This window comes from Epinephelus fuscoguttatus, linkage group LG6, assembly GCF_011397635.1.
Source record: "Epinephelus fuscoguttatus linkage group LG6, E.fuscoguttatus.final_Chr_v1".
In the NCBI taxonomy this organism is placed as follows: domain Eukaryota; kingdom Metazoa; phylum Chordata; class Actinopteri; order Perciformes; family Serranidae; genus Epinephelus; species Epinephelus fuscoguttatus.
This window is the reverse complement of record NC_064757.1, coordinates 25,104,258-25,119,133: the sequence shown is the minus strand read 5'-3', so window position 1 is coordinate 25,119,133 and position 14,876 is coordinate 25,104,258. Positions and strand designations below refer to the sequence as shown.

The window sequence follows — 14,876 nt, the reverse complement described above, 5'->3', positions numbered from 1 at the left end:
ATGCAAAAAAGTCATTATGAAGCTCAGTGTAAGTTCAATCAGGAAGACTTTCTTTGTGCTCATTCATTTAGAACTCTCGCCATCCCACTGACACTGCTTCCTCAAATCAGCTGACCATGGGTGTCCACACTTCTAGTTATCAAATCAAACGTCGCCACGATCTCTCTCAGCCAATCAGGATGCTAGTGCCAAATTTTAAATCACCTCTCTCCTCTGCTGCTGTCATCCATCATTTTAGGCAGAGTCGTCATGCCCTCCTCCACCTTGTTCACTTCTAGCCATCGTATCCAGAGTCCAGGTCAAGCTCAACAAAGGCTCACTCTTCTACTTATCCAGATGATCAGAGCTTCTTCATCGTCTTCTCATCACATCTCCACCACCTTGACCACCACCAGCATCTAGACCCCAGGGGGGTTCCCTATTTAACTATGCATTCATCACCCTCCTTAAATCATACCTCTACGGGGTCTAGTCGCCAAAGACTTTTCACATTTTGCAATCTTATGTACACATGTAAATAAATATTCTTTTACTATAAAAATGTGTCTGTCCTGATTGAAGTATAGTATGTCATCCAAAATCATGAAAAAACGTCATAGTTTAGTATGTTATCCAAAACATTCAACAACATCAAAGTATAACAAAATGAAAAAAACGTCATAGTATAGTATGTCGTTCAAAATCATTAAAAAATGTGATACTATAGTATATTGTCCAAAATCATGAAAAAATGCCATAGTACAGAATGTCGTCCAAATCATGAAAAAACGTCATAGTATAGAATGCTGTCAAAATCATGACAAAAAGTCATAGTATAGTATGTAGTCCAAAATCATGAAAAGGCATCAAAGTATAGTATGTTGTCCAAAATCATGAAAAGACATCAAAGTATCATATATCGTCCAAAATTATGAAAAGACATCAAAGTATCGTATGTCGTCCAAAATCATGAAAAAAAGTCATACTATAGAATGCTGTCAAAACTCATGATAAAAAGTCCTAGTATATAGTATGTCATTCAAAATCATTAAAAATGTGATACTATAGTATATTGTCCAAAATCATGAAAAAATGCCATAGTATAGTATGTCGTCCAAAATCATGAAAAAAAAGTCATATTATAGTATGTTGTCCAAAATCATTAAAAAACGCCATAGTATAGTATGTCGTCCAAAATCATTAAAAATGTGATACTAAAGTATATTGTCTAAAATCATGAAAAAAATTCTATAGTATAGTATGTCGTCCAAAATCATGAAAAAACGTCATAGTATAGTATGTCGTCCAAAATCATGAAAAAACGTCATAGTATAGTATGTCGTCCAAAATCATGACAAGACATCATAGTATAGTATGTCGTCCAAAATCATGAAAAAACGTCATAGTATAGTATGTCGTCCAAAATCATGAAAAAACGTCATAGTATAGTATGTCGTCCAAAATCATGACAAGACATCAAAGTATAGTATGTCGTCCAAAATCATGAAAAAAAATGCCAGTGTATAGTATGTCGTCAAAAATTATGAAAAAACACTATAGTATAGTATGTCATCGTAAATCATAAAAAAAGTCATACTATAGTATGTCGTCCAAAATCATAAAAAAAACGTCATAGTATAGTATGTCGTCCAAAATCATAAAAAAAACGTCATAGTATAGTATGTCGTCCAAAATCATAAAAAAAACGTCATAGTATGGTATGTCGTCCAAAATCATGAAAAAACGCCATAGTATAGTATGTCGTCCAAAATCATGAAAAAAATGCCAGTGTATGGTAGGTTGTCCAAAACCATGAAAAAAGTTATAGTATAAAATGCTGTCAAAAATCATTAAAAATGTCATACTATCATATGTCGTCCAAAATTATGAAAAAAAGTCATAGTATAGCATGTCTTCAAAAATCATGAAAAATGGCATAGTATAGTATGTCATCCAAAATCATGAAAAAACGTCATAGTATAGTATGTCGTCCAAAATCATGACAAGACATCAAAGTATAGTATGTCGTCAAAAATCATGAAAAAAAAGTCATAGTATAGTATGTTGTCCAAAATCATTAAAAATGTGATACTATAGTATATTGTCTAAAATCATGAAAAAATTCTATAGTATAGTATGTCGTCCAAAATCATGAAAAAACGTCATAGTATAGTATGTCGTCCAAAATCATGACAAGACATCAAAGTATAGTATGTCGTCCAAAATCATGAAAAAAAATGCCAGTGTATAGTATGTCGTCAAAAATTATGAAAAAACACTATAGTATAGTATGTCATCGTAAATCATAAAAAAAGTCATACTATAGTATGTCGTCCAAAATCATAAAAAAAAACGTCATAGTATAGTATGTCGTCCAAAATCATGAAAAAAACGTCATAGTATAGTATGTCGTCCAAAATCATAAAAAAACGTCATAGTATAGTATGTCGTCCAAAATCATGAAAAAACGTCATAGTATAGTATGTCGTCCAAAATCATGACAAGACATCAAAGTATAGTATGTCGTCAAAAATCATGAAAAAAAAGTCATAGTATAGTATGTTGTCCAAAATCATTAAAAATGTGATACTATAGTATATTGTCTAAAATCATGAAAAAATTCTATAGTATAGTATGTCGTCCAAAATCATGAAAAAACGTCATAGTATAGTATGTCGTCCAAAATCATGACAAGACATCAAAGTATAGTATGTCGTCCAAAATCATGAAAAAAAATGCCAGTGTATAGTATGTCGTCAAAAATTATGAAAAAACACTATAGTATAGTATGTCATCGTAAATCATAAAAAAAGTCATAATATAGTATATCGTCCAAAATCATTAAAAAACGTCATAGTATAGTATGTCGTCCAAAATCATGTAAAAACGTCATAGTATATAGTATGTCGTCCAAAATCACGTGAAAACATCATAGTATAGTATGTTGTCCAAAATCATGTAAAAAAGTCATAGTATAGTATGTCGTCCAAAATCATGACAAGACATCAAAGTATAGTATGTCGTCAAAAATCATGAAAAAAAAGTCATAGTATAGTATGTTGTCCAAAATCATTAAAAATGTGATACTATAGTATATTGTCTAAAATCATGAAAAAAACGTCATAGTATAGTATGTCGTCCAAAATCACAAAAAAACGTCATAGTATAGTATGTCGTCAAAATCATGACAAGACATCAAAGTGTATGGTAGGTTGTCCAAAATCATGAAAAATGCCAGTGTATAGTATAAAATGCTGTCAAAAATCATAAAAAAAGTCATACTATTGTATGTCGTCCAAAATCATAAAAAAAAAACGTCATAGTATAGCATGTCTTCAAAAATCATGAAAAATGGCATAGTATAGTATGTCATCCAAAATCATGAAAAAACGTCATAGTATAGTATGTCGTCCAAAATCATAAAAAAACCGTCATAGTATAGTATGTCGTCCAAAATCATGAAAAAACGCCATAGTATAGTATGTCGTCCAAAATCATAAAAAAAAACGTCATAGTATAGTATGTCGTCCAAAATCATGAAAAAAACGTCATAGTATAGTATGTCGTCCAAAATCATAAAAAAAACGTCATAGTATAGTATGTCGTCCAAAATCATGAAAAAACGCCATAGTATAGTATGTCGTCCAAAATCATGAAAAAACGCCAAAGTATAGTATGTCGTCCAAAATCATGAAAAAAATGCCAGTGTATGGTAGGTTGTCCAAAACCATGAAAAAAGTTATAGTATAAAATGCTGTCAAAAATCATTAAAAATGTCATACTATCATATGTCGTCCAAAATTATGAAAAAAAGTCATAGTATAGCATGTCTTCAAAAATCATGAAAAATGGCATAGTATAGTATGTTGTCAAAAATCATGAAAAATGGCATAGTATAGTATGTTGTCAAAAATCATGAAAAACGCCATAATATAGTAGGTCGTCCAAATTCACGAAAAAATGTCATAGTATAGCATGTCATCCAAAATCATGAAAAAACGTAAAGGACAGCAAAAGGTAAAAGCTCCTCTGACAAGTACTAATCAAAAACGTGTATAGTAATGTCGCCCAAAATCATGTTTTAAAAAATTGAAAATCATGAAAAGTTATAGTATAAAATGTCAAAATCATTAAAAATGTGTATCATAGTCCAAAATTATGAAAAAAAGTGATATCTGACAACAGGTAAAAAAACTACCTAGAAACATCAAAGAAACATCCTTGATTAAGTCCTGACATTATAAGCAAAAGGTAAAGCTGACAAGTACTAATCAAATGTGAATGTAATGCAAAGGTGACAAATGACCCCTTTTTTGTTTTATATTAATGTTTTGAAGGGTTAAATGTAATTAATTTTTACCTAACATTGCTGCTCTTGTTTAAATGTACTGAAAGGATCTGATATCTGACAACAGGTAAAAAAAACTACCTAGAAACATCAAAGAAACATCCTTGATTAAGTCCTGACATCATATATGTTGTATTGAATGAAGGAGTGTGGCAAACTTTAAATGTGGTGGGTGATTACTTGTTAGAAAATTCACCATTATGTATGTTCAATCCAAACCATTTTGAGTAAATAGGAAAAAAATGCATTTTGAAGCTGCGTTAGAGCACAGAAATGTGCCAACAAGTCCACAGGGAGAACAGTGTACATAGGAACAGTAAATACTAAAAATGTCGACAGTCAAGTACACAATGGTTGCAGAGGAGAAAAATGAGACTTTGTGTTCCTCTGTAAATCCTGTGATTGTACTGTTGGCACACTCTGGTACTGTTTAAACACAACCAGAGACGTGTACATCACTGCTCTGCTCCTTTCTGTCTCTGCTCCTGCAGTTTCTTCTTCTTTCTCTTTTCTTTCTTTTCTTTTTTTTTTGTAAAACCATCCAACAAGCTATTTTCATCACTTTCTTTATTACTTTCTTTCTGTCTCACTTGCCGTCTCAGCCTCCATCTGTCTGCAGTATGTGATAAGGGGTGTCCTGCTGTTAAGTGAACTCCACAGCTGAGATCCACTTCTTTTTTTGTGAGTCTGTTTGTGTGTGCGTGTCCACAATTTCCTTTACCAGTTGTATCAGTACAACGAACCAAAACATCCACAATTACATGTTTGTCTGTGCAAAACTGTGTACGGCTCAGATTTGTTTTTATAGACACAAAGTTATGCGAGGAGAGACAGCTGTGACGGCAAAACATGAGTCATACTTTGAACTCACAGACATGACGTGACAGTGTCAAGAGCAGAGAGGATAAAAGATGGCATTTCCGTACTATCATGTTCCTTTTGAAGAGTGCCTTTTCGCAGAAATGTGGAAGTAAACAACAATTTGGCTGGGTGTCCATTTTTCACCCACGGATATAGAGAATATTTGGCGCCCACATTAACGGACTACATCAGGAGTTGGCTGACTGTTTGGACTATGAGGTGCACATGTGCCCAATTATCCTCTGACAAGCTGCTGGTGAGCAGACCCACGGACTGAATCATCGAGACACATCTGGGGATAGAGATACTAAGGATGCTACCTGTGAGTCAAATGCCAAAGGACAATTGCCTCTTTACTCTCTCTGGATGGGAGAATCAATGATATGTGTTGAAACTGAGTGACTAGATTTCCTGCGCACTAAAGTTTAGAGTAGAGATGCTTTAACTGTTTTTATTTCTATACGAAAAGACATTAAGCGTTTGTATTTGTCATTGTGATTTTGTATTTGGAGATAAAATAAGTAATAGAATGAGAATAAAAATGAGACAGACTCATCTCAGTAGAACTGCACCATCTAATTTAATCTACCAGGACTCAGCTGACATTTGAATTCACAGAATCTGACTTCTGCGTCTGTTGTTGAAGAGGTGAGACAGGCCACCTTGATGAGCTGCCATCCTGTTGGGAGAAAACTTTTTTTTTTCTGACTGAATGATGCTCCAAACCAAGCAAAACGCCTGAGGGAAGCATAGAGGAATTAAATGATAAATACTGTGTGTGTCTGTGTGTCTTGTGCATCACCTGTCAAGGTTGAGTTTGTGGGCCAGCATCCTCCAGTCATTGCCTCTGGTCTGCGGTGCATCTAGACTGCCACACAGCTTCTGTCTGATGGATAAAGGAATGCGGAAGGCATTGGGTCCAACTAAGGTTGTGATATTACTGGCAGGGTCCATCAGGGACGTGTCTATGCACTGGACCTCCTGAAAAGACAGAAGGAAACTGGTCAACTGCTAGTTTAAAGAACAGTGTGTAGGATAATTACATTTAGTGGTGAAGATTGTAGATTGCAACCAGCTAAAACTTCTCCCACATGCCAAGTGTGAACTCCCAGTTGGGATTCCTTTAATATTCATTGTTCAGGAGCCAAATCATCTGCAGAAATCCCTTTCTCACCAAAAAAGACACCAGTAATTAAAACCAGTGACAACACTGAATAAAGCAGTTTCACAGTTACAAATCAGGGTTTTTCAACACTGTTCAGCTCACTGCAGACAGGCTGCTAGCCCAGCACCTGCTAATGTGTACTCACCTTTTTTCTTTGATAACTTAAGATCTAGACATTCAAGAAGCTTTTAGCAGGAGCCAAATTATCCACAGAGGTCTCTTTCTCTCCAGAACAAATGGCAAGATGATTAAAACCAGCGAAAACAATGAATAAAGCAGTTTTATTTTAAAATCAGTGTTTTTATGATGTTTGGCTCATTGCAGAGGGGTTGCTAACTATAGTGGCCGACACAAAAACATAAATGGCCCCATCTAGAACCAGTGTTTGGTTTGTCTGTTTGAGGCTACTTTAGAAACATGGCAGTGCAACTCTGTGTAAGAGGACCCCCTATTGAGATAAGAAGGGCTCATTGTAATGTAATGAAACCAAAACAATACTTACTTTCAGGTGATTAAACACTAAAGAAAGCATACTTATTATATTCCATTTCTGCCAATATGTCCCACTAAATCCTACACACTGAAAAAAAAGACTAGTTCAGTCAGGAATACTTTAGTCAAAGAAAACTTTATTTCCATCTGCAGTATCATATTTGGCGGTATGGCTCTGTTCTGGGGCCTCTCTGCCTTTCCTCGGGCCTACGTAGAAAGCCTCTTCCACGGCCTATGTGGAAAGCCTAGGGCGGAGAGAGCATACCTCTCTGCCCTTCCACGTGCAGACAAAGAAAGCCTGAGGCAGAGAGAGCAAACCTCCCTGCCACTCCATTCACCCACATGGAAAGCCTAAGACAGGGAGAGCAGCAGCAAAGACCCTCCGCGAGGTTGCAAAGTGGCCTGCAGAGGAAGCAGCAACAGTAGGCAGGCTAGAGCAGTTTAAATAGGGCACCCTGAATGATATTCGCCAGTGGGTTGCATAGAAAGGAATCACGTGATCTATCAGCTGACTCCCTTCCATCGATCAGCTGCTCTGATGGATCAACTGATGTTGATTGGGCTGTATGAGATCAGCTGATGTAGCTGGGATGTGAGCTGAGCTTGACATTGTGTCCTGCCTGAACTAACGCTATGCTCAATCTCTTTAAACTTTTTGAAAAGTTTGAAAAAATTTATTGTTGCGTACAGTGTAACTTCTGCAGCAGAGACACAGGAAACAGCAGTGGGTCTAAGGACAACATACTAGAGAGCCTTGGAGGTAAAATATGGATCATAATGCACATCCATATGGCAACACTGGTAAAGTCAAATCTGTCATATTTCTCTTTCAAATATGTCTCCACATTGATCCTCCTGGCAAAGACTCTACTCGTCTGTCTGCTGCTTGCCGTCAGTTCGGCCAATTACAAATAAGCTTCCTAATTAATACAAGAGTGAACCAAACACAAAGATCTGCTTCCAAGCACTCTGTCTCTCCTCTCGCTGTTGATCTCTGTCTCTCCCTAAACCTTCATCCCATTAATCTGCCACTCCTGGGCTGAGAGGAGGCAGCGGCCTAATGAATGTGGCTTGGCAGAGGGAAACAACAACTGCCACTGTTGATGTGAATGATTACTATTTACTGCGTCTACTTAGCCCCAATTTACAGCAGAAAGCTCTCTGCTGCTGGAGATTGAATGACTGATGCAAAGGGACATGTCTGTTCCTCTGCTGAAATAATAAATGCTTTGAACCTGCTTTACTTTGCATTGTTCAACATGAAGAACACTGCCGGCTGGTTGTTGGTCTGTGGCATTTTATTTAAGGCATGCACAAAGAGGCTCACTGAATATTGCTTTAGCTATTCAGCTCTAATTACCATACTTGCCAAACATCCCATGTGATCATAGTAATTATTTTGTAAGACTAGGTATGGCCTATTTAAAATGGATTACAGCTGATCACTTAACAAAATATTTAATGTTGTGACAAAACTGTCACTGCCCAAATAGAAGCCCTAATTTTGACCGTGTACTTGTTACACAACCACAGCTCTTTTAGCTGAAGGTATAATGAAATAAGCACAGAATCACATTAGGAAGTGCAAGAGAAAATGCAGGATGGAACATTACCACTGCGCTTTCTTTCACTGCGTGATTTTTGCACCTCTGACAGTTTAATAACTACATGAGAAAAGACACAAAGGAAAATTGTTACAACTTCTTTGACTCCATCTGCACTTAACAGGCACGTTATGAATATGAGTTAATAAGTGACTCATTGCTTCGTTCACTGAGTTGTCTGACCCTATTACACTTGGTAACAAAATATGGTGGAAAAGGCACGTATTAATCACAATTATAGCCATATTTGAATTTAGTACTCTGAACTATTCTGGTTGCTTCTTGAGTTGAGGTCAAAGGTAAAATAGGCTAATTGTCTGCATTTGTAAATAATTGTTGTAGGTTGGAAGATGGTGTGCATGCTTGTGCCCTGCAGCCGATATTAGCCAGTATTAGCTCATCAAAGATAATTCAAAGACAGTGGGCCCTGTTTAAATGATCAATAACCAATATGCAACTCCACTTTTGCTAGTCAAATGGGTCATAATCTGAGTTCAAAGTAAGAAGCAAGGGCAAAGGGATTGTATTTAATCCTAAATGAATCATAGGTGTGTTTTCAGTATAATCAATCAATACATTTTATTTAAAAAAGCCCAATATCACATAACATGATTTCAAACAATTAGAGTGTCATCTCCTATAAATTCAGGTGCCTGCACACCTGGGGACATATTCACAAAGCTTCCCAGTGCCATGACGTTTTCTGAGAATTTACCCCTAAAATGAAAACTAGGTCCTTAAAGATAAAAGTTATTCACAGAGCATCTTAGACCTTAAAAGAGCTCCTAAAGTGAAAAACTGTTAGGAGCAGGGAGGAGGACTTTTAAGAGGCTCAAGAGTTTCGTAAGCAGAGAGGAAAATGGTGGAAACGAAAATGAAATGCTAATGCTGAAATGCTAACACTGTAACGCCAAAAACAAAATGATCACAACACTAAGTTATCTGGAAAACTGGAAAAATGCAACAGTGCAGCAGCGATGACTTGGGTCTGTCTCGACCTTCCATCAGCAGAGTGATCACACAAACAATGACAACACTTTCAGTCTCATATTGGGATGTAGTTCATCTAATTTGAAAGAAGAAGAATGCAAGAATGCATCATACCTATTAATGGGACCAACCACACCTCCTCACTAAGGTAAACGTTTCTGTCCCTTCCTTGCTCAGAGTTGCTCTGAGAACTCCTAAATCACTCCTAAGCTAGGACTCCTTACTAAAAGCTTTTAGTCTAAGTTAGGAGCTCTCTGAGACTGTTCTCAGAATGTTTGTGAATACAGCCCCTGGTGCATTGCTATAAACATAGAGGATCTGGCAAACTGGAGAAGCGATTTTCTACTGAGAGTGATGCAGTAATGTCACTGCAACGAATACTGCGGGACAATTACGCAGCAAAACTAAAAACTTTAGTTATAAACTTGCCGACGGGAAACAAAGCTGAACTTTTAGCCTCTATTATAATCAATGAAGTTACATGGCTCCTCGTGCATAAATGCGCACAGTGTCTCTCTTAATGGGGAGCCTGTTCCGGAGATACAGCTCTGCTCTGCTCACTTTCGATAATGTAATTAATATTTCCTCATTAATGATGTATTAATTCATCCACCCGAAACCCATCCCTGCATCCCTGTGTGTGTAATAAGCAGAGTGTATGTGCGTTGAGAACCCAGCTTTGTAGGCGCATTTTACTAATCTGAAAAATGGGCCCTTTAAGTAGTAGGAAAATACTGCTCTTTAGACTAGTTTCTTGTTGGTAGATGACACAGTTGCTTTCTGCTGCCTCAAGGTAGCAATCCACCCATAATGCACCGTGCAAGTTACTTCCAAAATGTGGGCACTGGCCTTGAAAATATCAACTGAGTTGGTCTGAAACTAGCAACGAAGTTGCATGGCACTGTGCGCCACTTTGCGCCGGGCATATGATAGGGCCCATAACTGTGTATATGTTGGCTAAAATGACAAGTATGCTCAGTGTGTCTGAGAAAGTTTAGAAACTGTGTCCCTATGGCATTATCTTCCTGCCTGAGAGGACAGGTTTATTTTTCTATCATAAAATGTCTCCTTCAGTATATATCTTTGTCGCGGGGAAAAAAAAAAAAAAAAGAAACAATCCTTATCAAAAAAATGTTTTTGCTTTCAGAAAAGGCCTCACAAATCTAGTATCTGTCAGGCTCTTGATCTGTACACATACACTTTAACACACACACACACACACACACACAGAGACAAACACACGCAAGCACACAAACACTATAGTGCATAACCCTGGACAGGAAGACATAAAAGTGGTGCCAGGAAGACTGAGACAGCAGGATGTTTCTACATCGTTAACTGAAGATATCCTGCAACTATTAAACAACTCAAACTCCACATTCTGACATTTGTTCGGTGACCAGTGTTGGAGAGGTACAAAATATGTACAACCGTTGCTGCTGCTGCAACTACTCCTCTATACGCAGTCAAAAATCAACTTACCTGGTTAAATGGGGGTTAAAAAATTCTAAAGTGCAAAGCTATCACCCGTGAACGCCATGAGAGAATTCAAAGCAGTGACATTCCAGAGGAACTGTCTGACCTCCGACCAAAACTCTTCGCACACGGACACAGACACACAGACACAGACACAGACACACACACACACACACACACACACACACACACACACACACAGTGACTCTGTGGTTACATGGACTAGCAAAATCAAAGACGAGTTATTCCTCTCGTGTTATGTGACCTCTAGCCTCAGTATGAATGATTGAACAGAGTCACAGAACCATAGCAGGAGCTCTGACTGTCTGACAGATAGAGAAAAACTTGGTGACTTTAGGACCTTCAGTATGGGAATGTAGCAGCCTTTCTCTCTGTGTGACTGTGTTCATATCTTACCAGTATGTATCATTTTATCCCTCAGTATGTCCTCAGCCAGTGTGAGATAAAGTTTTATTCCGCAGTTTTCTCAACCAACACCTAATAAACAAAGTTTGTTTTGCTGTGTGCATGTAGATTTCTACAAACTACCATCCATCCGTCCATCCATTTTCATCCACTTATCTGGCGCTGGGATGTGGGGGCAGCAGGCTAAGGTACTTCAGACATCTCTCTCCTCAGCAATGTTTTCCAACTCCTCCAGGGGGATCCTGAGGTGAGGTGTTCCCAAACCAGCTGAGATATATAATCCTTCTAGCATATTCTGGGTCTGCCCCAGGGCCTCCTACCAGCTGGATGTGCCTGGAAAACCTCTACTAAGAGGCACCCAGGAGGCGTCCTGATCAGATGTCTAAACTACCTTAACTGGCCCCTTTCAACACGCAGGAGCAATGGCTTTACTTCAAGCTCCTTCCGGATGTCCAAGCTCCTTACTCTATCACCATGGCTGAGCCCAGCCACTCCACAGAGTAAACTCATTTTTACTGCTTGTATTCACGACCTAACTGTTTCGGTCATTACCCAGAGCTAAAGACCATAGGTGAGGGTTGGGACATAGATGGACCCGTAAATCGAGAGCTTTGCCTTCCAGCTCAGCTCCCTCTTCATCACGATGGTCTGGCCTAGCGTCTGCATCACTGCTGACACCTTGCCATACCACCTGTCCATCTCACGCTCCATTTTACCCTCACTCATGACCAAAACCCCAAGATAAATTCCTTTGCTTGGGGCAGTAACTCTCTCCCAACCCCAAGGGGGCTATCCACCATTTTTCAGCAGAGAACCATGGCTTCAGATTTGGAGATGCTGACTCTCATTCCGACTTCTTCACACTCGGCTGCAAACTGCCCAGTGCATGCTGGAGGTCATGGTGTGATGAAGCCAACAGAACCACATCATCTGCAAAAAGCAGAGATGCAATTCTGATGTCCCCAAATTGGACCCCCTCTTCCCCCTGCTGCACCTTGAGATCCTGTCCATGAATATCCCAAACAGAACCAGTGACGAGGGACAACCATGATTGACACAGCTCTAACTTAGGTTATACAGGGACTGGCTGGCTCGTAGCAACAACCCCTTTATTCTGTAAACTTACCTCCTCCAATGTGTTGCTGAGCTGAAAGATCTGCCCTTCTCCTTCCACCTGCCGTACACACAGCTTGCAGCTGATCTCTGTGGTGGCTGGGCTCAGTCTCTCCAGGGTGAAGGTACAGTGGAGAGTTCTCTGGCTGCCACTCCACACCTGGTAGAAAGGAATCTCCTGGGGAAAAAAACAATATGCATGTTGTTGTAGAACAAATTTCAGACAGGTAACCTGATGGGTCAAAGTATTGTCCAACTGTGTCTATGACTAATATTGATGGCTGCGTTCTGTAAAACATGTTTGCACCCTTTTTTGCTAATTTTACAACTAACCAAAGTGATGAATGATATCTTACTTTGGATCAAAGCTTAAAGGGACAATGCATGTCCAAAATCAAAAGTAGATATACCTGGATATTAAATGTATATGCATATCCCTCTCACCTGATACTTTGCAATTAGTTTGCTCTTCCAGTGTGTGTGTGGCACGTCATGGATCGACAGCCTCAGATTGTGTGTGCTGTCTTTAAAGTTCAGGGTCTTCGGCTCATCCAGAAGCTTCCCTCCCATCTGGGTCTCCATCTGAAGAACCTCCTACATAAAACCACACACACATACACACAAAAACTCAATACTAATTTCAGATTTCCTCCTCAACTTTGCTTCCATCTTGTTCACTGAACCATGTATTATCATACAGCATTAGAGATGGCAGACAGTCTTTCATTTATCTTGCATAATAACTGCAGACAATGGCGTCCTGAATGTTGCCTTGAAGTACACAGCACCACAAAACACTTGAAACACATGAAAGTCTTCATTAAGATATCATCAGAGAGCTCAGTAGTTGTATTCCCTGGATTTAAGCAAAGCTTAGCTCTGCTAACTGCACTCAGCTGAAGAGAGACATTAAGATGCTCAATAAAAACCTTGATTAATAATGCACCAGCAGTCAAAGTACTGCTGTTGTGAGGATGTGGGAAATGAAGCATATCTTTAAAGTAAGACAGTAAATTAAATTACTTCTATTGACTTTTTAAAATGACCTCAGTGCACCATATTACTTCTAAAAATAATACCAAGAAAAGTAATAATTGACTGATTATTCAAGATCTGGCAGCCCATTCTTCTCTTTTCCATCATCCTTCTCTTTTTCTACCATGACAAGATAACAGTCATGACTTTTCCTTGTGCACTCTCTAAAAAGTTTTAAAGATACTCTACAGTCTCACTCAGGACAGGTTCAAGAGATGATGCGCTGTACTCAGTGTGGGTTTTTATTTTAATTCACTATCTGAGATTTCACAAAATGAAGGAAAAAATCAGTTTATGTAAAACTGGTAATGTCCGTTTGATGTCTTTGTCCATTTTGGAAACCAAAGGAAGCAGCACATTTTACTTTGCTGTGCTGCAGCTGTTTTAATAATACATTGCACACACAGTCCTGTGGGGATCTTTGCTCATCCTTTTCAAATTGACTTCTGTATATCAAGTAAGCCCACACCAACAGAGTACTAAGAAAGGACCTTTGCCCTCCGGATGCATAATGGTAAACACACACATGATTGATCAACATATTTACAGGCTCATGAATTGTACACAAACACTTCAACGCATAAATAAACACACATCCACACAAACGCTCAGTTTCTGTTGGAGGATTAAGTTATCAGTATGATTTCTGATGCCTCCTACAACCTTTTCAAAATAATCAATTCCTCCTTGCCATCATCTTCCTACACGGCAGCTCTACAGTAGATATACAGCAGAGACTTCCCCTTTGAAACGCAAACCGATCAATTATACTACACACAGTCTCCATCATTAAAAAGTCCACCTCTGAACTTTGTTTCCAAGCTGCAATTGCTTGTTTGAAATGGTAAAACTGGGTGTGCGTTGATGTTTGTGTGAGTGTGTGCGTGGCTGTGTGCCACACTGACACTTGACTTATCACTGCATGCATAAATTACCAATGTTAATCTGCCGTATCAGATGGTCCCCCCAGTGCTTTGAATTTGTTTAAATTCTAAAGCGTCGTTATTCTGACATTGCTTGACCCTGTTTTGTTTACCGCTTCTCAGCTCACTTCCAGAAGACTAGAGGTGAGAAAACTTCTGTTTATGACTCTAGACAATCACTTCTATTCAAGCTACAATACATTGTATTTCAAATGCAAATTACCATGGAACTGCTTAAGCATGGGTGGTCTAAGAGAGAACAAAATCCCTCAAAGGACTAAAGAACACAACAAAGGACTCGCTCTAAAATATAATAAAAATAAACACACATATCTTTTTTTGTCTCTCTTCACCGCTTTTGAAAACACTGGAAAAACTCAGTAATTGTGCACACTGTAGATACATACTGTGTGCAGCATGTGTGTGTGTACATATAGATTAGTTCAATTATTAAGTTGGATTCA

The 14,876-nt window shown here is 38.4% G+C and overlaps 1 protein-coding gene across 2 annotated transcripts in view; it reads right to left on the bottom strand.

Annotated features, from left to right (window-relative positions):
• The window catches only part of unc5ca (unc-5 netrin receptor Ca), a 286,639-nt gene that overhangs the window by 4,067 nt on the left and 267,696 nt on the right, over positions 1 to 14,876 (bottom strand). For both annotated transcript variants that reach the window (XM_049579110.1, XM_049579112.1), the window contains 3 exons: positions 12,899 to 13,048; positions 12,468 to 12,632; positions 5,991 to 6,169 (listed from right to left, as the gene is read on the bottom strand). In XM_049579110.1, the coding sequence (XP_049435067.1) occupies positions 5,991 to 6,169; positions 12,468 to 12,632; positions 12,899 to 13,048 (494 nt within the window). The remainder of the gene's footprint in view (positions 1 to 5,990; positions 6,170 to 12,467; positions 12,633 to 12,898; positions 13,049 to 14,876) is intronic.